Source organism: Misgurnus anguillicaudatus, unplaced genomic scaffold (assembly GCF_027580225.2).
Source record: "Misgurnus anguillicaudatus unplaced genomic scaffold, ASM2758022v2 HiC_scaffold_26, whole genome shotgun sequence".
Classification (NCBI taxonomy): Eukaryota; Metazoa; Chordata; class Actinopteri; order Cypriniformes; family Cobitidae; genus Misgurnus; species Misgurnus anguillicaudatus.
Window position 1 is genome coordinate 1789965 of NW_027395276.1, and position 25340 is coordinate 1815304.

At 42.3% G+C, this 25340-nt stretch overlaps 1 protein-coding gene across 1 annotated transcript in view; it reads right to left on the reverse strand.

Annotated features, from left to right (window-relative positions):
• Window positions 1-7499: 7499 nt before the first annotated feature.
• LOC129443157 (NAD-dependent protein deacylase sirtuin-6) overlaps window positions 7500-25340 on the reverse strand; it is a 42072-nt gene continuing 24231 nt past the window's right edge. The window contains exons 5-8 of the mRNA XM_055203589.2: window positions 25048-25143; window positions 21390-21470; window positions 20948-21071; window positions 7500-8816 (exon numbers count right to left, since the gene is read on the reverse strand). Of these exons, the coding sequence (XP_055059564.2) occupies window positions 8361-8816; window positions 20948-21071; window positions 21390-21470; window positions 25048-25143 (757 nt within the window). The 3' untranslated portion in view covers window positions 7500-8360. The remainder of the gene's footprint in view (window positions 8817-20947; window positions 21072-21389; window positions 21471-25047; window positions 25144-25340) is intronic.

The following is a 25340-nucleotide window of genomic DNA, read 5'->3' on the forward strand; positions in this document are numbered from 1 at the left end:
TGCAGGTTTCGTAACCACTCAGGCCAGAGTTATACACTTTTAAATACAGACAAAAAACATCAAAAAGCGCCTATTTGTTTTTGTGTTTATTAAAGGACTGACAACACATACAACCATGTTTAGCACTTTCAACAGTGTTTTATGTAATTACAAAGGGTTTCCTGTAAAATGATACCAAACTTTTGTATGTAAACCTCGGCATGTGGGTATGGGAAGCTTTTGAAATTAGGTAGGCCAAATCCTGGCGAAAATCCCCAAAATAGCTTCAGGGTATAAGAGGTTAATATAAGTGTGCTTTTGTGGCATTTATTAAAATAAAGTTTGAAGATTTTGATTTTCAACCATGAGATCACATACCTCTAGGACTGAAAATATAGGACAATAAAATTGTAAAATACAAGTTTGTTAAGAACAACAATCCATAGGAAATTAAAATATATTAAACACTTATTGAGTTACAGCACACAAACTTTAAAAAAACAAAAGGAACACTTTGGGAACTCTCACCATTAACATGTAATGCAACAAGGATTGCTAAAGTCAACAGATTTACTACAATCTCAGTAAAGACAAAATAATGATGCTGAAGTCTTTTTAAAGTCACTTTCACCTCCTGTAATCTCAGGTAAAGCCCCACCCTCTATAAAAAATTGATTATTATTAAATATTCATCCACTCCATTTTGTGGGTGGGATATTTTGTTTTTTTCATTTATGAATTAATGTTTAATTTTTTTCTTTCACCAATTAAAAACATGCACGAGCACACACAGATATGAACTTTACACTTCAAGACGAAATTAACATCTGTTCAACTCTAAGACAGCAGGACTGAGATACTGAGGCTACTGTCTGCTGGCCATGAGAGCTCTTAAGAAGGTTTTTTGGGAAGGTTTTATTATTCCATAGAGGAAGCAGGACTATTGAACGGCCTGAAGGGGGTTCAGAGATGTCCATGCTGAGACGGGCTGGATGCTGGGAATGATGGGAAAATGATCCAAGCTGTTTTCAACAGCAGGCTGTCTGTGCTTGCAACTTGGCAATTCAAGTATCTGCCAGAGAACCGCTGCCTTTCATTCTACCAATTTCTTCTGCATCATTTTATTCAACCCAGACACTTCAAAACTATCCAACCACACCACTTCAGAAAGAAAAAAATGAATTGACAGCACAATTAAGTTTCAATTTCAACAAACCACCATCATCGCGATCAGTGTTTGCATTTCATCAGCTCATTTGTATGATAAAGGCCTGTGGCAAAAAGCGGCAATTTTAACATGTTATAATAAATTATCTATATGGTATTCTGAGCTAAAACTTCACATACGCACTCTGACCAAAGACTTATTTTACATCTTAAAAAAATATCACCCCTTTAAGAGCCCAGCAAGCAATAGGCATCATTCCACCGTCTAGGGGTAGGTAATGTCGGTCCTGGAGTGCCGATGTCCTGCAGATTTTAGCTGCAACCCTGATAAAACCTTGCCTACCTGTAGTTTTCAGGTGATTCTTAAGACCAGTGGGTCTCAAACTTTTTTGGCATGCGGCCCCCCTGTGTAGGGTGGGTGCATCCCTTTGTGGTCCCCCAAAGACATAAAACATTCCAAAACTTAAAATTTGAATTAAAGAAATCTTATTAAATGATACAATGTAGCAGTGTTGGTTAGTAGCCATATTTTTCTGAGGTTTAATAACACATGTTCTTTTTTTATAAAATATCATTATAAACTGCAACCCTGGCATCATCTCAGGGCCCCCAATTTGAGAACCACTGCTTTAGACCGTGATTGGCTATTTCAGGTGTGCTTGATTAGAGCTGAAGCTAAACTTGGCAGGACATCAGCACTCCAGGATCGACGTTGCCTACCCCTGGTTAATTCATTGCTTAATCAAAAGAGAAATTTCATACAAACTAAATTGCAGTGTCAACTTTCAAAGCAAGCTACTAATGAAGATCAACTTACTTCCATGATTCTTCTCACAGTTTGCTGCATGACCAGGGCTGGTGAAATTTGTTTTCCGTCAACTAATTAGTCTTGCCTACTGGTTGCTTCACTGGGTTCTCCCAGTGTTGGTCAAAAACACGATTGTTATGGCTCATGGCTCGTTTCTTTTTAACCAGTATCCTCCTCATTACCAGCTCTGTGCCATAACCTCAACTCACACTCCTCTGGGAAAACACTCTTGCAACACATTTATTATTCTTGTCTTGCATGAACTCTGGTAGGGTTTTCCAGGAAGAGAATAGTAAAAAAAAAATACAATAACAGTAATTTTCTTTAGTACAAGAAAGCTTCTTTTCTCAAATATTTGCACAGTCATTATGTAGTTTGCTGTGACAAAGATGTTCAAGGATGATGTTCAAAAGAAAACAAGCAAGTTTGGACATTTACTGTGAAGGGTTTTTCTTAGAGAGTATGCACGCAACTTTTTCGTTTTTGTCAGACCTGTTGTTTTGTACTTCTCTAGATTTCTTGGAGAGGAACTTCCGAGAGTTCAAAAACAAAGAACATAAAGGGATTTATTTTACACAAGAGGCTTAACCGAATGGTCAGATTGAGTCGTGCATTGCCCCTCTATAGACAGTTTCAGCAGTAACAACGTAAACAAGCGGCTTTCGTGGAAAACACGTAACTTCCGGTAAACTCCGCTAAGAATAAATTAAATAAAGTAGTTTATTTATATAACAAGCAAAATAAACAAAATATGTAGATTACCTAGGAAACGAAAACCGTTGTTATTTCCGACGAGCTATTTGTTCAAGAGTTCAGTTTAGCAACTAGTCAGATTCTTAAACAAACAGAAACCGGAAGTAAAGTTCTGACCAAACGCGTAATTGCATCACCGCACGTGCTTCCGATGAAACCGTCTATATAGTAGTGCTTAATCTTGTATCCAGCCTGATCTCATGAGAATTCGTACATATTTTAAAAGTTGGCTAAATCATATGACTTTCTATGAAGTTAATTGTGCAAAAATGTATGATTATTATAAAAAGCAATAACCCCCAACCCCAATGTCACAGGGGCAAAGGCAAATCTTAAATAAAAAATCGTACACTTAAAAAAATGCAGCATTAAGTTAAAATAACTTGGTTTTGCAACTCAACCTAATACTTAACGTTTTGGCTTATGAAAAGTTGATTAGGTTGAAGTTGTTTAACTTAACACAAAATATATGTCAATTTGACAAAAATGCTGCATATTTTTAACAGTGTACGAATGTGGTCCTACAAATTAGCCACCTCATAAAATACGTACGAATTGCGCACAACACACATGTATATAATAAAATATTGCAAACATTTACAGTTAATATTTTTCTAATCTTCCATTTGTTCAGGAGGGTGAGGGTCAAGCCAACCTCACCACCACAAGATCAGACTCTGGTCAGCTGGGCAGAGCACGGGACTGGAAGCTGTTGGCAGATTTGAACAAGAAACTCTGCTTCCCAGCTGAAATTGCAGCCACCAACCTGCGACCAGACTTTGTTTTGTGGTCAGCCTCGCTCAAGCTTGTCTACATCATTGAGCTCACCATGCCCTGGGAGGGTGCAGTGGAGGAGGACTATGAAAGGAAAACGCTGAGGTACGCTGAACTTGCAACCGATGCGCAACAACAAGGCTGGAATGTGAAGGTACAGTCTTGTTCAAAATAATAGCAGTACAACGTGACTAACCAGAATAATCAAGGTTTTTAGTATATTTTTTATTGCTACGTGGCAAACAAGTTACCAATAGGTTCAGTAGATTCTCAGAAAACAAACAAGACCCAGCATTCATGATATGCACGCTCTTAAGGCTGTGCAATTGGGCAATTAGTTGAAAGGGGTGTGTTCAAAAAAAATAGCAGTGTCTACCTTTGACTGTACAAACTCAAAACTATTTTGTACAAACATTTTTTTTTCTGGGATTTAGCAATCCTGTGAATCACTAAACTAATATTTAGTTGTATGACCACAGTTTTTTTAAAACTGCTTGACATCTGTGTGGCATGGAGTCAACCAACTTGTGGCACCTCTCAGCTGTTATTCCACTCCATGATTCTTTAACAACATTCCACAATTCATTCACATTTCTTGGTTTTACAGCATTTTTGATATCACCCCACAAGTTCTCAATTGGATTAAGGTCTGGAGATTGGGCTGGCCACTCCATAACATTAATTTTGTTGGTTTGGAACCAAGACTTTGCCCGTTTACTAGTGTGTTTTGGGTCATTGTCTTGTTGAAACAACCATTTCAAGGGCATGTCCTCTTCAGCATAGGGCAACATGACCTCTTCAAGTATTTTAACATATGCAAACTGATCCATGATCCCTGGTATGCGATAAATAGGCCCAACACCATAGTAGGAGAAACATGCCCATATCATGATGCTTGCACCTCCATGCTTCACTGTCTTCACTGTGTACTGTGGCTTGAATTCAGAGTTTGAGGGTCGTCTCACAAACTGCCTGTGGCCCTTGGACCCAAAAAGAACAATTTTACTCTCATCAGTCCACAAAATGTTCCTCCATTTCTCTTTAGGCCAGTTGATGTGTTCTTTGGCAAATTGTAACCTCTTCTGCACATGCCTTTTTTTTAACAGAGGGACTTTGCGGGGGATTCTTGAAAATAGATTAGCTTCACACAGACGTCTTCTAACTGTCACAGTACTTACAGGTAACTCCAGACTGTCTTTGATCATCCTGGAGGTGATCATTGGCTGAGCCTTTGCCATTCTGGTTATTCTTCTATCCATTTTGATGGTTGTCTTCCATTTTCTTCCACGTCTCTCTGGTTTTGCTCTCCATTTTAAGGCATTGGAGATCATTTTAGCTGAACAGCCTATCATTTTTTGCACCTCTTTATAGGTTTTCCCCTCTCCAATCAACTTTTTAATCAAAGTACGCTGTTCTTCTGAACAATGTCTTGAACGACCCATTTTCTCAGCTTTCAAATGCATGTTCAACAAGTGTTGGCTTCATCCTTAAATAGGGGCCACCTGATTCACACCTGTTTCTTCACAAAATTGATGACCTCAGTGATTGAATGCCACACTGCTATTTTTTTGATCACACCCCTTTCAACTAATTGCCCAATTGCACAGCCTTAAGAGCGTGCATATCATGAATGCTGGGTCTTGTTTGTTTTCTGAGAATCTACTGAACCTACTGGTAACTTGTTTGCCACGTAGCAATAAAAAATATACTAAAAACCTTGATTATTCTGGTTAGTCACATTGTACTGCTATTATTTTGAACAATACTGTATGCCCGGTGGAAGTAGGTTGCAGAGGGTTTGTAGCCACCTCAACATCCAGGCTATTCAGGGAGATGGGAGTGCGAGGAAAGGCCCACCGGCAGGCAGTCAAAGACCTCTCCGCGGCTGCAGAAAAGGGAAGCCAGTGACTGTGGGTGAAGAGAAAAGACTCCGCCTGGGTCTTTAAGTGAGTTTATGGCACCTAGGGAGTGAATCTGGGACGCTGGGATTCACTGCTGAACCCTCTGGAGGCGTCGTGGTAGAGCTGCACAATTAATCGTTAAAAGATCGTGATCTCAATTCGACCCCCCAAACGATCTTGGGACGATTCAGGTAATTATATTTTTAAGGAGGAAAGACGCAGTTTCGTCAGTTCTCTCGACAACACGCAATCACAGCGGGCGCGATGACGTCTTGACATCTCATTTATTATTGCGCAAGCCAGATGTGCTCGTGCTTGTGTTCCCTCCACTGGTACAGCGGATGCATTTGCCGAAAAGTTAGACAGAAAAAAACAGAAACTAAAGAGACTGAATGAGGCAGAGCACTGCGCAGGTACGTCCGACAAGAACCTTGACATTGTTTTAGTACCAAAAAGAGGATCTTATTCCGGATCTTATCCCTTCAGAAAGGGTTTTTAGCACAGGGGGAAAGATTGGCTGCGTCCAAATAACCACACTTGCTGTCTTTGCACTTGACCACTTGACTGCTTAAATTACGTTTTCTTGTATTTGGCCCAAGTGTAGTGGGCATGAAGATTAAGCGTGCATGTAGATTTATTCACCCGATGGACGTTCACGCCGCCAGCGATAGCGTGAAAAAAAACGCTCGAATGCATTCTCTGGAAATCTCTCAAGCGGAGGTTTCCACCTTCCGATTGGTTGGCGCTGAACGTTTCCGCCTTGAGATTGGTTGGCGCCGAACCGCGTTATAGCTCATTACCATAAAGTAATGTTAATCCATGTTAACCTAATGTATATTTTAATTTTTTTCTTTAAATAAAATGAATACATAATAACTCTACTATAAACATTAACTGAATTTAAAGATTATGTACACTTATCTGAAACTTTCAGAAGCATAATTCTTTGCACCTGTAAAAACTAATGTTAAACTAATGTTCAGGGGTTGTACATCTTTAAAATTAACAAAGTTCTTCAGAATCGTTAGAGAATCGTGATCTTAATTTTAGGCAAAAGAATCGTGATTCGCATTTTATACAGAATTGTGCAGCTCTACGTCGTGGGCCTATCAGCAAAACACCCAGGAAGAAGGGCGCCCACTTGACAACCCAAAGAATGCCATCACTCACTTGACCACCCCACAGAGTCTCAACAATGCCTCAGGTAAGTATTAAGGGATATCAACAATTCACAGGTGTTGCTGGGTAATTGCGGTTGATAGTTTGCCACCGAATCGGCATTAACAATGACAATAGGGCATCTGGCCTTAGTCAAACGGGTTGGCGCGCATGGTCGGTTTGCAGTGAGATTTTGGCATTTTCTTGTGGTCTTGAATAGTATGACATACAGAACTGTTTGCCAGTGAACCTGCATTAACAACAACAGTGGGGCTTATGGCTTTAGTCAAACGGGTTGGTGCGCATGGTCGATTTGTGGTGAGATTTTGGCGTTTTCTTGTGGTCTTGAATAGTATGCCATACAGAACCGTTTGCCACTGAACCTGCATTAACAACAACAGTGGGGCTTATGGCTTTAGTCAAACGGGTTGGCGTGTATGGTCGGGTTGTGGTGAGATTGTGTCATTAGAGATTGAGTTTAGGTCATGTCAAGGGTTTATACACTAAGTTACGAGAAAGGAGCAACCTCAGGAGATGGAAGGGCTGAGGAGTAGTATGGCAGAGGGTCACTCATTTGACCATCCCATGGTCTCATTGGTGCATCAAGTCCTATACAACAAATCTTTTTATTAAAGGGATACTCCAGCAATATCATAATTACCCCATGAATTACTCCTATAAAACGTTTCAAATATGATTTTTTTTTACAATATAGCATCAAAAAAGATGAATTTCGTGCCATGGACAAAATAAATGAATACAATTTTTGGTGACTATAACACGACTTTCCGTGAGATCAGTCTGGCTCGAACACAAGATTAAGACTTTTACTCCAAAAAAAATTCGGAAAAAGAAATTGGCGCCTGTGCTTTTAATGATGTTTTGGTATGTGGTCTGTATACTCATTATGTTTTGGAAGACAGCTTAAGTCTTTAAATAAATTGACACAGGAAACAGGCAACAGTTTCATCGCCTTGTTTATATACAACAAGTTATTCATAAAAAAGGTAGAAAAACATGAAAGTGATGTTATAGCTGAAGATAAAAAACAAAATGGTCAACAAATGGGGACATTTTTAAGCAACAGTGTTACACGATAAAGACAAACAGTTTTTAAGCAAACACAGAACTGTGTTTAGATATCTAACAACCACATCACTTTATTCTCAGTGTTTGTAATTGTTTCCTTTGTCAAGAACATGTCTTTATATTATAACCCCTCCAAAAAAAGATTTTGCAATGCTAATTTTTAGGACTTTTAAATCACAGCTTTGCATTTTGTATTTCCTCTAAGACTCTCCTAATAATATCCTATACTTCGTATGTTTACTTCTTATAATTCGTAAGCTAGACAGAAATATAATGTCACTGCAAAATGTCAATGGAAACTAATATTTGTTTTAATACAGGGTAAAATATGACTTGGGTATGTTCTTAACAGCTTTAAACTTTTAACAAACCTGATTTCACCAACGGGTCCATCCTGCAAAACTGCACGTTGCATCAGATCATCCAAGCACATGTAAATCACTACTCACTAACGTTGTCCACCAGCTAGCAGTAATAAAACACAATCGTAGTCCTGTGACATCACTTCCTTAATCCATAGAAGTCTATATCCATACGGGCATGTAGCATCTTACATACCTTCAGTCCTTAGACGTAGATAAATCAGGAACTAAACAGAACATAGACCTCGATTAGCCAGTACAGGCATGTTTTGGTTAAAGTTAAATTATTTAGGAGCACCACTGGTGTACATTATACATAAGACTATGGTGTATCATGGATTTTATATGAGATTGAGTTTTGTGGAATTGTTATAGGAATCCATCTGCGTTCTTATCGTCAACGATGCTATTCGCTGCAGAAGAACATGAAGAAATGTGGGAGGAGTCATTTAGAGGATGCACCTTACAAGGTGAGTTCTGTGTTTTGATTGGTTGAGAGTCACTCAAGGAACCATCTTTAATTTTGCATTCTAACGTTGGTTCCTTGTCCTCTTTTTTCATCTTAATGTTTTTCTTGACTTTTGTCTCAATGCCCCCCTCTTTCTTCTTTCTTTTCTTTGTTACAGCGTGTTTGTTTTCCTCTATCTTCACTTCAATCTTGACCTCCTTTTTCCAGGCTCCAAGCGGAAGGACGTCCAGGTCACCGCCAGAGGTTTCGCACAGAGTCGGCCCCGTCCACTCTGGAATCTCCAATCCCAGCAGCTTCATCACCTGTCCCATGACCTCATCTACATAACCATTGATACGCAGGTGGGCATGCTTGTCCTACAAAAATTGCAAAAACAATTGTATTAGTAAAAAGAATTGTTTAGTAAAAATATAGACTGTGCCTTTATATTTGTGTCTTTGTAAAAGTAAGATAAAAATGACAAAAAAATAACAATTATTCAACAAATAATATCTAATACTTTGACTTGAGTTAAGAAAGTAAAACAACCTGTTATGGGTAAGAGCTAAAAAAAGTTGCCCTAAAACTTGTTTGTATAAGATTAAGGCGGAGTCCACGATGTTTGAAAGCCAATGTTGATATTTGAAATCCCCTAAACAAACACGCCCCTACCCCAATAGAATCTGGACCTTCTGTTGATAGACCCGTCCCACACATACGCAACCCGGCAAGGATGTCGGTTAGTAGACACGCTCCTTACTGCTGATTGGCTATAAGTGTGTTTTGGTAGTCGGCCCGTCTCCTTTTCCAAAGCGTTTTTCAAACATCGTGGACTCCGCCTTTAATGTCTTGATGCAGTTGAACTTGGTACGGCAGTCTAAATGCAAAATATTGGAGACGTCCTTTTCCTGCCCCCCTCTCGGGTGTGGCGGCTGGTGACAAACTATGAAAAAAGTGCGACTTATAATCCAGAAAATACGGTACATGCATCTTGTGACGAGCTTCGCATCATGCACACTCGGAAAACCACTGGGAGCGTCACCAGACGCCACTGGGAGCACAACTGACAATGGAAAGCATGACTTTATCCACTAATTTTTACATTTGCAATGCTTTTGTTGCTTACATTTTGATGCGGAGGGCACATTTCAAAAAGATAATAACTGGCAACAGCATTGTTTTTCAAAGAAACAGATACGTGAACTTCTTAAATATCTATGAATACTCAGTCCAGTCTCATGAAATTTCGTTATATAGTCACGTATTTTTTTGATTCTTTTTTCGTGCTATTATCACAAAATTTCGTGTTTTTTCGTGATCGTATAACGAATTCTTGTTTTCGTGTGATTATCACGTATTGGTTACTCAACTGTTTTGTCCTATTTTCTTACCATTGTCGCTTCGGTTTAGGGTTAGATTTACATAAAATGACATCCCTAACCAAACCCAACTCTAACCCTAACGCCAGGCGACATATAAAAAAATAAATCAGTAAAAATAGTATAAACCAATATGTAAAGTGACATTCTAATGCAAGCACCAAATCTAACCCTAAACCGAAGCGACAATGGTTTAAAAATAGGAAAAAGCAGTTGAGTAACCAATACGTAATCACACGAAAACAGGAATTCGTTATACGATCAGGAAAAACACGAAATTTCGTGATAATAGCACGAAAAAAGAAAAAACGTGACTATATCACAAAACTTTGTGAGACCGGGTAGGAATACTAGGGCTGGGCATAGATTAATCTAGATTAATCTCATACAAAATAATTTATAATAAGTAATAATAATAAGTAAAAATAATAAGTATTTTAATAAATATATGAGTTTGTGATGTGTGTAAATATTATGTATATTTAAACACACACACACAAACATATATATACATTTAAAAAATGTTTTATTTAAATATAGTTTTTTATTTATATATAATTTAGAATATATAAAAATATAAATAAATATATATACACATGTAAATGTTTCTTAAATACATACATGAATGTGTGTGTATTTATAATAATTACACACAACACAAACTTATAAAAAATTACTTTTTATTTTGTATGAGATAGCCCAGCTCTAATTAATACATTATAGTTTTTTTATTTTTATTAAAAAAGGACCTCCATACATCTCATTTATAAGGATATATCCAGACATGTTTTGCACGAGAAATGTTTATTTACTTTCACCAAATTTGTGTTTTTTCATTTACTGTAATTACAGTTGTATCGACCAATCATCCACATCGTTTTCTAAATATCGGCAATCGTCATAAAAAAAATGGTTGACCACTAATAAAAATAAAAGCACATGGTCTTGTAATATTGGTAAATAAAAACCAGAAAAAATATTTTTGAATAAACTATCCTCTTTAAGAATATTCTTTAAAGGAAAAATCAACTTTTCACTAACTGAAAAAAGAAAAACAAGCTCGTAGGCTTTCTGCATGCTTGACTGAAAGTAAATTTGCAGCTCAGTCAGACCACCAACCTGCATCACAAACTACACAAGATATAAAATTCTGTTTCTAAACATGTTACGCAGCTGTAATGTAATTTACCCTCACACGAATACTGACACATGGAATAACTCATATAGCATGAGAGTCAGTCTGTAAATATCAAAAGAGATTTATAGAAATAATCCAATTTGGCAATGTTGAGATGAGGCGATGAAGCAGCAGCAATGAGGTCTAATGGCAAGAGTGTCTTCAAATAAATGACTTAAACACGGTCTGATAGCGATGTGCTTTAAAATGAACAGGATTAATGCTTTCAAAACATTCTAGTGACATGATGAATATAAAAAGAAACCGGCACAGAAACAAGCTTAAAAGGAAAATCCATCCAGAGTCGGAGGAATTTGGCTGTAAAGCCTCTTAAAAATGTTTTTTAATAATGAGAAAAAACAACTAGAGTTTAGTTCAGAAGTGTTTTTGAAGGACACTAATCTAAATGAGTATGTATATGTTTGTGTTTGTGCAAGTTGTCTTCTTAGGGAGCGTCATAAAGTGATCTGGAATGATCTGCATAAGCATACAAACTAGGGCTGCACGATTCTGGAAAAAATTGTAATCTTTTTCGTCTCAAATGAAGATCACGATTCTTTCACGATTTGAATGCCAAATAAACAAAATAAAATAATTTACTAGAAGTTATGACCCAAAAATTATTGCAGCAATCTCTTTAAAAATGTTTAAGTAGTTAAACATTACTGTTTATATGTAAACTATTATCCCAGTACTTCTGTGATCATTTAAATATTTTGAATACTGTATATAATGCAGAAAGAAATAATAATGATAGTGTGTGGTTGAAAATCTCTGTTCTTCCCAAACATTTTCAATCCAGGACCCACATAGACAATAATCTATCTCAAGAGTACTGTTTATTTTCCTTCCAACAAAGCAATAGTAAAATAAGCATTTTAAAGAGGTTTCCTTAGTTGTTAATTTTAACACAGTTTGCAAATAAAGTAAAGCAAACTACTTGTCTTTTGCAGTATACAGACAGATTGCCCCAACACACGTGGCCAGTATTAACGCACCTCTTGCTCATCCATGAAAGCAAAGCACAATGAACACGCGCTTTATCCATACGGCTGTCACGATTAATCGTACAAATGCACGTTTTTTCAATGATTGAATTTCAATGAATTACGGTGAAATGCCCACACCCAAAAGCCAGGGGGCGCTCTCTTGCAGAAACTCCAACTGTGCCACAGAAGAAGTAGCATTACAAACGCTAGTGCAGGAAATGTCTAGAAGAATATTTATATCGCCGCTCTTCAGATTGTTTTTAGGTATTTTCATGATAATAAAAATATTTTGAATGATATTGTGTGTTGCTTTTTTAAATGCACTTTATAAACGACTCAGGCTCATAATGTTTTTAATTTGATAAGGACTTTTTACTGACCAAACGCCATAGTACAGGCACAAGCTGCGCATGAAAAAAAAATCGCAGCCTTGCGATTCAGAATTGATTTTAGACAGGTCTTTTTAATGGGACACGCAATTTATCCTTACAGCCCTATTCATCCGTGCCGCCTGCGCATCTGTGAAAGCAAAGCACAATAAACGCGTCAACACAAGCTTCAAACGCACCGCTTGTGCATCCATGAAAGCAAAGCACAATAAACGCGTCAACGCGAGCTTCATCTTAACCGCTTGTGCATCCGTGAAAGCAAAGCACAATAAACGTGTCAACGCGAGCTTCATCTGCGCCGTTGTGCATCCGTGAAAGCAAAGCACAATGAACGCGTCAACGCGAGCTTCATCTGCGCCGCTTGTGCATCCGTGAAAACAAAGCACAATGAACGCGTCAACGTGAGCTTCATCTGCGGCGCTTGTGCATCCGTGAAAGCAAAGCACAATAAACACGTCAACACGAGCTTCAAATGCGCCGCTTGTGCATCCGTGAAAGCAAAGCACAATGAACGCGTCAACGCGTGCTTCATCTTAACCCCTTGTTCATCAGTGAAAGCAAAAAGCAATGAACGCGTCAACGCGAGCATCATCCGCGCCACCTGTGCATCCGTGAAGGCAAAGCACAAAAAACGCGCCAAAACTAGCTTCATCTGCACCGCGTGTGCATGCGTGAAAGCAAAGCACAATTAACACGTCAACGCGAGCTTCATCTGCACCGCTTGTGCATCCATGAAAGCAAAGCACAATGAACGCGTCAACACAAGCTTCATCCGCGCTGCTTGTGCATCCGTGAAAGCAAAGCACAATGAACGCGTCAAACGCGAGCTTTATCTGCACCGCTTGTGCATCCGTGAAGGCAAAGCACAATAAACGCGTCAACACGAGCATCATCCGCGCCACTTGTGCATCCGTGAAGGCAAAGCACAAAAAACGCGCCAAAACGAGCTTCATCTGCACCGCTTGTGCATGCGTGAAAGCAAAGCACAATAAACGCGTCAACACAAGCTTCGAACGCACCGCTTGTGCATCCATGAAAGCAAAGCACAATAAACGCGTCAACGCGAGCTTCATCTGCGCCGCTTGTGCATCCGTGAAGGCAAAGCACAATAAACGCGTCAACGCGAGCTTCATATGCGCCGCTTGTGCATCCGTGAAGGCAAAGCACAAAAAACGCGCCAAAACGAGCTTCATCTGCACCGCGTGTGCATGCGTGAAAGCAAAGCACAATAAACGCGTCAACGCGAGCTTCATCTGCGCCGCTTGTGCATCCGTGAAGGCAAAGCACAATAAACGCGTCAACGCGAGCTTCATATGCGCCGCTTGTGCATCCGTGAAGGCAAAGCACAAAAAACGCGCCAAAACGAGCTTCATCTGCACCGCGTGTGCATCCGTGAAAGCAAAGCACAATAAACACGTCAACGTGAGCTTCATCTGCACCGCTTGTGCATCCGTGAAGGCAAAGCACAATAAACGCGTCAACACAAGCTTGGAACGCACCGCTTGTGCATCCATGAAAGCAAAGCACAATGAACGGGTCAACACGAGCTTCATCCGCGCTGCTTGCGCATCCGTGAAAGCAAAGCACAATGAACGCGTCAACACAAGCTTCGAACGCACCGCTTGTGCATCCATGAAAGCAAAGCACAATAAACGCGTCAACGCGAGCTTCATCTGCGCCGCTTGTGCATCCGTGAAGGCAAAGCACAATAAACGCGTCAACGCGAGCTTCATATGCGCCGCTTGTACATCCGTGAAGGCAAAGCACAAAAAACGCGCCAAAACGAGCTTCATCTGCACCGCGTGTGCATGCGTGAAAGCAAAGCACAATAAACGCATCAACGCGAGCTTCATCTGCGCCGCTTGTGCATCCGTGAAGGCAAAGCACAATAAACGCGTCAACGCGAGCTTCATATGCGCCGCTTGTGCATCCGTGAAGGCAAAGCACAAAAAACGCGCCAAAACGAGCTTCATCTGCACCGCGTGTGCATGCGTGAAAGCAAAGCACAATAAACACGTCAACGTGAGCTTCATCTGCACCGCTTGTGCATCCGTGAAGGCAAAGCACAATAAACGCGTCAACACAAGCTTGGAACGCACCGCTTGTGCATCCATGAAAGCAAAGCACAATGAACAGGTCAACACGAGCTTCATCCGCGCTGCTTGCGCATCCGTGAAAGCAAAGCACAATGAACGCGTCAACACAAGCTTCGAACGCACCGCTTGTGCATCCATGAAAGCAAAGCACAATAAACGCGTCAACACAAGCTTCGAACGCACCGCTTGTGCATCCATGAAAGCAAAGCACAATAAACGCGTCAACGCGAGCTTCATCTGCGCCGCTTGTGCATCCGTGAAGGCAAAGCACAATAAACGCGTCAACGCGAGCTTCATATGCGCCGCTTGTGCATCTGTGAAGGCAAAGCACAAAAAACGCGCCAAAACGAGCTTCATCTGCACCGCGTGTGCATGCGTGAAAGCAAAGCACAATAAACGCATCAACGCGAGCTTCATCTGCGCCGCTTGTGCATCCGTGAAGGCAAAGCACAATAAACGCGTCAACGCGAGCTTCATATGCGCCGCTTGTGCATCCGTGAAGGCAAAGCACAAAAAACGCGCCAAAACGAGCTTCATCTGCACCGCGTGTGCATGCGTGAAAGCAAAGCACAATAAACGCGTCAACGCGAGCTTCATCTGTGCCGCTTGTGCATCCGTGAAGGCAAAGCACAATAAACGCGTCAACGCGAGCTTCATATGCGCCGCTTGTGCATCCGTGAAGGCAAAGCACAAAAAACGCGCTAAAACGAGCTTCATCTGCACCGCGTGTGCATGCGTGAAAGCAAAGCACAATAAACGCGTCAACGCGAGCTTCATCTGTGCCGCTTGTGCATCCGTGAAGGCAAAGCACAATAAACGCGTCAACGCGAGCTTCATATGCGCCGCTTGTGCATCCGTGAAGGCAAAGCACAAAAAACGCGCCAAAACGAGCTTCATCTGCACCGCGTGTGCATGCGTGAAAGCAAAGCACAATAAACACGTCAACGTGAGCTTCATCTGCACCGCTTGTGCATCCGTGAAGGCAAAGCACAATAAACGCGTCAACACAAGCTTGGAACGCACCGCTTGTGCATCCATGAAAGCAAAGCACAATGAACAGGTCAACACGAGCTTCATCCGCGCTGCTTGCGCATCCGTGAAAGCAAAGCACAATGAACGCGTCAACACAAGCTTCGAACGCACCGCTTGTGCATCCATGAAAGCAAAGCACAATAAACGCGTCAACACAAGCTTCGAACGCACCGCTTGTGCATCCATGAAAGCAAAGCACAATAAACGCGTCAACGCGAGCTTCATCTGCGCCGCTTGTGCATCCGTGAAGGCAAAGCACAATAAACGCGTCAACGCGAGCTTCATATGCGCCGCTTGTGCATCCGTGAAGGCAAAGCACAAAAAACGCGCCAAAACGAGCTTCATCTGCACCGCGTGTGCATGCGTGAAAGCAAAGCACAATAAACGCGTCAACGCGAGCTTCATCTCCGCCGCTTGTGCATCCGTGAAGGCAAAGCACAATAAACGCGTCAACGCGAGCTTCATATGCGCCGCTTGTGCATCCGTGAAGGCAAAGCACAAAAAATGCGCCAAAACGAGCTTCATCTGCACCGCGTGTGCATGCGTGAAAGCAAAGCACAATAAACGCGTCAACGCGAGCTTCATATGCGCCGCTTGTGCATCCGTGAAGGCAAAGCACAATAAACGCGTCAACGCGAGCTTCATATGCGCCGCTTGTGCATCCGTGAAGGCAAAGCACAAAAAACGCGCCAAAACGAGCTTCATCTGCACCGCGTGTGCATGCGTGAAAGCAAAGCACAATAAACACGTCAACGTGAGCTTCATCTGCACCGCTTGTGCATCCGTGAAGGCAAAGCACAATAAACGCGTCAACACAAGCTTGGAACGCACCGCTTGTGCATCCATGAAAGCAAAGCACAATGAACAGGTCAACACGAGCTTCATCCGCGCTGCTTGCGCATCCGTGAAAGCAAAGCACAATGAACGCGTCAACACAAGCTTCGAACGCACCGCTTGTGCATCCATGAAAGCAAAGCACAATAAACGCGTCAACACAAGCTTCGAACGCACCGCTTGTGCATCCATGAAAGCAAAGCACAATAAACGCGTCAACGCGAGCTTCATCTGCGCCGCTTGTGCATCCGTGAAGGCAAAGCACAATAAACGCGTCAACGCGAGCTTCATATGCGCCGCTTGTGCATCCGTGAAGGCAAAGCACAAAAAACGCGCCAAAACGAGCTTCATCTGCACCGCGTGTGCATGCGTGAAAGCAAAGCACAATAAACGCGTCAACGCGAGCTTCATCTCCGCCGCTTGTGCATCCGTGAAGGCAAAGCACAATAAACGCGTCAACGCGAGCTTCATATGCGCCGCTTGTGCATCCGTGAAGGCAAAGCACAAAAAATGCGCCAAAACGAGCTTCATCTGCACCGCTTGTGCATCCATGAAAGCAAAGCACAATAAACGCGTCAACACAAGCTTCGAACGCACCGCTTGTGCATCCATGAAAGCAAAGCACAATAAACGCGTCAACGCGAGCTTCATCTGCGCCGCTTGTGCATCCGTGAAGGCAAAGCACAATAAACGCGTCAACGCGAGCTTCATATGCGCCGCTTGTGCATCCGTGAAGGCAAAGCACAAAAAACGCGCCAAAACGAGCTTCATCTGCACCGCGTGTGCATGCGTGAAAGCAAAGCACAATAAACGCGTCAACGCGAGCTTCATCTCCGCCGCTTGTGCATCCGTGAAGGCAAAGCACAATAAACGCGTCAACGCGAGCTTCATATGCGCCGCTTGTGCATCCGTGAAGGCAAAGCACAAAAAACGCGCCAAAACGAGCTTCATCTGCACCGCGTGTGCATGCGTGAAAGCAAAGCACAATGAACGCATCAACGCGAGCTTCATCTGCGCCGCTTGTGCATCCGTGAAGGCAAAGCACAATAAACGCGTCAACGCGAGCTTCATATGCGCCGCTTGTGCATCCGTGAAGGCAAAGCACAAAAAACGCGCCAAAACGAGCTTCATCTGCACCGCGTGTGCATGCGTGAAAGCAAAGCACAATAAACGCGTCAACGCGAGCTTCATCTCCGCCGCTTGTGCATCCGTGAAGGCAAAGCACAATAAACGCGTCAACGCGAGCTTCATATGCGCCGCTTGTGCATCCGTGAAGGCAAAGCACAAAAAATGCGCCAAAACGAGCTTCATCTGCACCGCGTGTGCATGCGTGAAAGCAAAGCACAATAAACGCGTCAACGCGAGCTTCATCTGCGCCGCTTGTGCATCCGTGAAGGCAAAGCACAATAAACGCGTCAACGCGAGCTTCATATGCGCCGCTTGTGCATCCGTGAAGGCAAAGCACAAAAAACGCGCCAAAACGAGCTTCATCTGCACCGCGTGTGCATGCGTGAAAGCAAAGCACAATAAACACGTCAACGTGAGCTTCATCTGCACCGCTTGTGCATCCGTGAAGGCAAAGCACAATAAACGCGTCAACACAAGCTTGGAACGCACCGCTTGTGCATCCATGAAAGCAAAGCACAATGAACAGGTCAACACGAGCTTCATCCGCGCTGCTTGCGCATCCGTGAAAGCAAAGCACAATGAACGCGTCAACACAAGCTTCGAACGCACCGCTTGTGCATCCATGAAAGCAAAGCACAATAAACGCGTCAACACAAGCTTCGAACGCACCGCTTGTGCATCCATGAAAGCAAAGCACAATAAACGCGTCAACGCGAGCTTCATCTGCGCCGCTTGTGCATCCGTGAAGGCAAAGCACAATAAACGCGTCAACACAAGCTTGGAACGCACCGCTTGTGCATCCATGAAAGCAAAGCACAATGAACAGGTCAACACGAGCTTCATCCGCGCTGCTTGCGCATCCGTGAAAGCAAAGCACAATGAACGCGTCAACACAAGCTTCGAACGCACCGCTTGTGCATCCATGAAAGCAAAGCACAATAAACGCGCCAAAACGAGCTTCATCTGCACCGCGTGTGCATGCGTGAAAGCAAAGCACAATAAACGCGTCAACGCGAGCTTCATCTGCGCCGCTTGTGCATCCGTGAAGGCAAAGCACAATAAACGCGTCAACGCGAGCTTCATATGCGCCGCTTGTGCATCCGTGAAGGCAAAGCACAAAAAACGCGCCAAAACGAGCTTCATCTGCACCGCGTGTGCATGCGTGAAAGCAAAGCACAATAAACACGTCAACGTGAGCTTCATCTGCACCGCTTGTGCATCCGTGAAGGCAAAGCACAATAAACGCGTCAACACAAGCTTGGAACGCACCGCTTGTGCATCCATGAAAGCAAAGCACAATGAACAGGTCAACACGAGCTTCATCCGCGCTGCTTGCGCATCCGTGAAAGCAAAGCACAATGAACGCGTCAACACAAGCTTCGAACGCACCGCTTGTGCATCCATGAAAGCAAAGCACAATAAACGCGTCAACACAAGCTTCGAACGCACCGCTTGTGCATCCATGAAAGCAAAGCACAATAAACGCGTCAACGCGAGCTTCATCTGCGCCGCTTGTGCATCCGTGAAGGCAAAGCACAATAAACGCGTCAACGCGAGCTTCATATGCGCCGCTTGTGCATCTGTGAAGGCAAAGCACAAAAAACGCGCCAAAACGAGCTTCATCTGCACCGCGTGTGCATGCGTGAAAGCAAAGCACAATAAACACGTCAACGTGAGCTTCATCTGCACCGCTTGTGCATCCGTGAAAGCAAAGCACAATGAACGCGTCAACACAAGCTTCGAACGCACCGCTTGTGCATCCATGAAAGCAAAGCACAATAAACGCGTCAACACAAGCTTCGAACGCACCGCTTGTGCATCCATGAAAGCAAAGCACAATAAACGCGTCAACGCGAGCTTCATCTGCGCCGCTTGTGCATCCGTGAAGGCAAAGCACAATAAACGCGTCAACGCGAGCTTCATATGCGCCCCTTGTGCATCTGTGAAGGCAAAGTACAAAAAACGCGCCAAAACGAGCTTCATCTGCACCGCGTGTGCATGCGTGAAAGCAAAGCACAATAAACGCATCAACGCGAGCTTCATCTGCGCCGCTTGTGCATCCGTGAAGGCAAAGCACAATAAACGCGTCAACGCGAGCTTCATATGCGCCGCTTGTGCATCCGTGAAGGCAAAGCACAAAAAACGCGCCAAAACGAGCTTCATCTGCACCGCGTGTGCATGCGTGAAAGCAAAGCACAATAAACGCGTCAACGCGAGCTTCATCTCCGCCGCTTGTGCATCCGTGAAGGCAAAGCACAATAAACGCGTCAACGCGAGCTTCATATGCGCCGCTTGTGCATCCGTGAAGGCAAAGCACAAAAAATGCGCCAAAACGAGCTTCATCTGCACCGCGTGTGCATGCGTGAAAGCAAAGCACAATAAACGCGTCAACGCGAGCTTCATCTGCGCCGCTTGTGCATCCGTGAAGGCAAAGCACAATAAACGCGTCAACGCGAGCTTCATATGCGCCGCTTGTGCATCCATGAAAGCAAAGCACAATGAACAGGTCAACACGAGCTTCATCCGCGCTGCTTGCGCATCCGTGAAAGCAAAGCACAATGAACGCGTCAACACAAGCTTCGAACGCACCGCTTGTGCATCCATGAAAGCAAAGCACAATAAACGCGTCAACACAAGCTTCGAACGCACCGCTTGTGCATCCATGAAAGCAAAGCACAATAAACGCGTCAACGCGAGCTTCATCTGCGCCGCTTGTGCATCCGTGAAGGCAAAGCACAATAAACGCGTCAACACAAGCTTGGAACGCACCGCTTGTGCATCCATGAAAGCAAAGCACAATGAACAGGTCAACACGAGCTTCATCCGCGCTGCTTGCGCATCCGTGAAAGCAAAGCACAATGAACGCGTCAACACAAGCTTCGAACGCACCGCTTGTGCATCCATGAAAGCAAAGCACAATAAACGCGCCAAAACGAGCTTCATCTGCACCGCGTGTGCATGCGTGAAAGCAAAGCACAATAAACGCGTCAACGCGAGCTTCATCTGCGCCGCTTGTGCATCCGTGAAGGCAAAGCACAATAAACGCGTCAACGCGAGCTTCATATGCGCCGCTTGTGCATCCGTGAAGGCAAAGCACAAAAAACGCGCCAAAACGAGCTTCATCTGCACCGCGTGTGCATGCGTGAAAGCAAAGCACAATAAACACGTCAACGTGAGCTTCATCTGCACCGCTTGTGCATCCGTGAAGGCAAAGCACAATAAACGCGTCAACACAAGCTTCGAACGCACCGCTTGTGCATCCGTGAAAGCAAAGCACAATGAACACGTCAACGCGAACTTTGACTTCGTATCATGTTTGGCGCGCGGCCAATAGATAATCGATGCCTGAAAAACTGAAAATAACAGTATTGCAAAAGAGTCCTATTCTGTACAATAATAATAAATGCAACCATAATGGAGCAAGTGTTGATAAAAGTGTTAAAAAAACATCACTTTAGTGGGTGACATCATTTCATAGACTTACATGTTTGGTGGTCTGAAGGTTGACTATAACCAACTTTCCTCCTGTGCGCTTGGTTAGCAGAGGCAGATCTCCACTGGGTTTAATTTGCAGAGAAGTACCCAACGTCAAGGCCAGATCTGCCCGTCTGTCAGAGGAAAGACGTGTACACAATTGTTAGGAATGTTCATTATGGACAAAAAAATGCAAACAAGCTGCAAACTTACAACATCCTTTGGGTTCTGTTAATGTCTCAAAAGAGTGACTAACTTCCATTCCTATTAATGTCAGATGCTGGTCGGGACAGCACAAAAAAAATGACTATGTAAATTCAGTTTTCAGAAATTACAAAATTGGATTCTTGGTTTTTCAACATTAAACATGAAGGGGTTCTCTATGTAAATGCAAAGAACATCTGTGTCTTTCTCCATCTCTCTGTCATTTTCAGGATATTAATCTTTCATACCTGGACGCTTCATCTGCTCTGTTCAGGTCTTGGTCAGGCAGTGAATCCTCCCAGTCCAATATTGTGCTGATCAGCTTACCTCTGCAGAAACAACATACACACCTATAACTAACAGTTACAGTAATCTGAGAGGACATACAAATGCTGGTTTTACATTTTTAACTCATGCATATCCTGCGTTTCATCCATACTTTGCCTTTCACTTTATTCCAGCATCACCAACGTTGCATTTTGTGATAAAACAAACAGTTAAACACTGATTAACATAAAATATATATATTTTTAATCACAGCAGTGCATCAATATTATTTTTAGAAACCCCATTAAATCAGAATCAATTGTAGCTTCAAGGTAAAGCTTGACCCTACAGTCACATTAGCGACAAAAGTGAACGACACCAAGCGACACGCACTCGCTTGATGGGCGTTCCTTGGCTAGTTTCTAAAAGCGGTATCAAAAGTCACTTTAGAGGTATTGTTAAGTAACAAGAACAGTGTTTTTGGATTTAAAAGTATTTATTTCAGATATATACATAAATACGCATTTTCCGCCATCTTGAATTATTTTCTCAGACTCGACCACAGACCTATGTCACGCTGCTCCTTGACTAAGATTGGCAGTCGCTTTGTCGCGTCGCTCATCATTTGCATAAAATAGCCTGCTTGTCTATTTTGGCCCCGCCTTGCTCGCGCAGCTGCGAGCTTGTCGCTGGCAAACGGCCACTTCCATTGAAAATGAATGGTAGCCTGTCGCTCTGTCTCTGTTGCATGTAGCTAATGTGACTGGGGGTAAGTCGCACAACCCAGGCAAAGAAAATTGACACTAGAGAAATATCAAGTTTGACAAGTTTTCAGAAGAATCCAAAACAAAATCACTGCAACCATAACTTAAAATCACACATACGGCATAGTACGTACAAATAAAGATAATTTTAGATGTTTAGTTACTATCTGAAGCAGAGGTAGGCAGCGGTGGAGTACAGATGTCCTGCAGAGTTGAACTCCAGCTCTAATCAAGGACACCTGAAATAGCTAATGAAGGTCTAAAGAGGCACCTAAAAAACTACAGGTAGGCGAGGTTTTATCAAAGTTGGAGGTAAAATCCGCAAGACGTCAGCACTCTAGGACAGACGTTGCCTATCCCTGATCTGGAGCATTGGGATTGCTAGACGAGAGTTTAATAAACTTATTTTTATTTTTCCCTTCTTTTGTCTGTAGTTTAAAGCAACACTAAAGAGTTTTTGTTCTTTGCTCCCCCTACAGGTTAAAAGCGGAATTGTCCATTACCCCTGTCGTAAATAATTTAGTCTACTGCAGCAAAGCTTGCTCTGATTGGATTGTAACTTGCCATAAAGCAAGTTTTTGTAGTTTTCACTCGAACTACAGGACTGCGACCTGATGGTTGGGAACTTTTTTAGTGGGGTTTTGGCCGATAGAGGGCTGCAAAGCGAATGTAAAAGTGCCATTCACCCTGTTTCGAGTGGATGAACGACTGAAACTTTTTTGGAAACGTTATTTTAAGGTAAAAAAACTCTTTGGTGTTGCTTTAAAGTTAGTCTGTGTGCAGTCATAGTTAACAAATACTTTGTACACTAAAGCCCGGAGTATAGTCTGCTTTTTTTACATGTTCGCAAATGTTTGAATATTTGCATGCATTTTAAGTCTGGTTATTTTCTCTCATCCAATGACAAGAATGGTGTAATGCGCAAAGTACGTGGACCTTCGTGTAGACCATATTTTGTACTTAATTGAAGTTTTCTCATCAATTAATGCTGGGTACACACCAAAAGATTTTTTACATCTTATAAGATTTTAAAAATGTGATAGACCATTAACATGAGGATAGAAAATCCTAGATTTAACCGTTTTGCTTCTATATTGTGCACACCACACACACAGACAGATTTTCAACCAGAGTCTCGACTGTGAACACTGAAATCTCGCAAAATCTCACGAGACTTCAGAATAAGCATGGCAGACAATATGAAGAAATACATTTTCACAGAAAATTCAAGGAACAAAAGAAAAACGTTTGGGTGAAGTTGTGGAGACAGTCACAGTCATGACTGCTTCCGTCTTCCATCATCTTGCTTTATGATTGGATATTCTTTCGTTTCACGTGATAATCACACATCAGGATTTCTGATCATAAATATTAAACATGTTTAATTAAATATTAAACATGTTTAGTATTTATGATAAAACATTAAATAATAAATGATTAATATTTATGATTTGCGATTGGGGCGACTCCAACGTTACTCAGTCGACTCATCTTAACACACCGAAAAATCTGATAAAATAATCTGTAGAACCATCAAGATAATCGGGACATAGCTAGGATTGTCGGAAGGGGGGAAATCGACGCAAAATTAGCATGATTAGGGGTGGGCGATAAACCGGTAGACATAATTAACCGGTAGAAAATTGTCAACCGGTAGAGATTTTGGACTATCGTTTCTATCGAGGTTACGTGCCCACGTCACGCTCCTGTGCGCGTGGTCGCGAAAACGTAACGTTTGTACACGTATTTAAGCACTGCAGTTTTAAAACAAGTTATTTTAAGCCATTGAAACACAGACAACAGATCTGTGTGCGTGCGTTCTTTCTGTGTGTCAGGAGCGGACAAGTCGCGCAGCCGCTGCTTTTTCTGTCTGTGAGGAACGCGCAAGTCGCGCGACTGCTGCTCATTAAGCTCGCGAGCATTTTTCCCGCTTTATTGGCCTTAAATACATATATGCGTCAAAATTCCCGTCTTTGCAAGCATCCTCATAAACACGACCAGTCAGGTCTTAAGAGAAAGTAAACAGCTAAAACAGAAAGCGCATGTGTGACAGTGTATTGGATCTGGACGTTGGTCTTAAAGGGGAAGTTACCTAATTTTGCTCCCGTCTGTCACTCGTGTTAATCAAACAGCATTGAGAGAAAATCTCTCACTGCTCCTGATTAAATCACTTTTCTACCTTAAATAAAAATATGTATAGGCTTATACATACATGCATAATTATTTATTATCATTCTTATATGACTGTTTATCTTCAGAGAGCTTGAGTTTTGTTTGCTTTTTATCTTCTTTCTATGCCTGTATATGTTTTTTTGTGAGAAGTATGAACATTTCTATGGTATTAAAGATTTAAACCTTATTAAAACATAAAAAAACCTCTACCGTGATACATATCGTTATCATGATATAAAATTAATCCTATCGTGATAGAAGATTTTGGTCATATCGCCCACCCCTAAGCATGATTATCTTTTGGTGTGTACACAGCATAAGAGAAATGTTTCCATGCCAAATTGTGCCAATGATGAGTTTTTACGGCAATCCCTATTTCCACTATCATCCACTAGGTGGCACTGTTACCCAATTTATAAAACACTGAAGCAACTACTGATCCAAAAACAGTAAAAAATACTGTGTATGTTTTGATCATCGCTTTGAATCTGATCTCTAACAAAAGTCTCAATATCTGGTATATTTTAAGAAACCTAACCATATTTGAGAGGTGATAAAATGAGATCAAATGAAGATAGGATACAAAAAATTCTGTAGTTTCATTTGAATAATAGCCTCAAACTTTGCTAGGTTATTATAACCATGATTTTATTTCATAACAATTCACATAAGCGTATCAGTGTGTGTTTAAAACTCTATTCACCTGCAGGTTCGGAGTCCTCTGGAACGCGTGACCTCGCAGAAGCGTCCGGTTGGCTTCAGTCCCATCACTCCAATTACCGTGTCCCGGACATATTGCCTAAAACAGTCCAGGGAAATACTGCTTATCGCTATGGGAATGACAAAACCCTCACGAGGCCAATTTAGTGCAATCAATAGGGTACTATTCTCTAAAGGTTCATATGTCAGGGTCAGGGTTATGATACTCAATCAATACTGCATCTAGATCAATGTCAAACATACAACCGGTACTAAACAATACAAACTCAATCAATA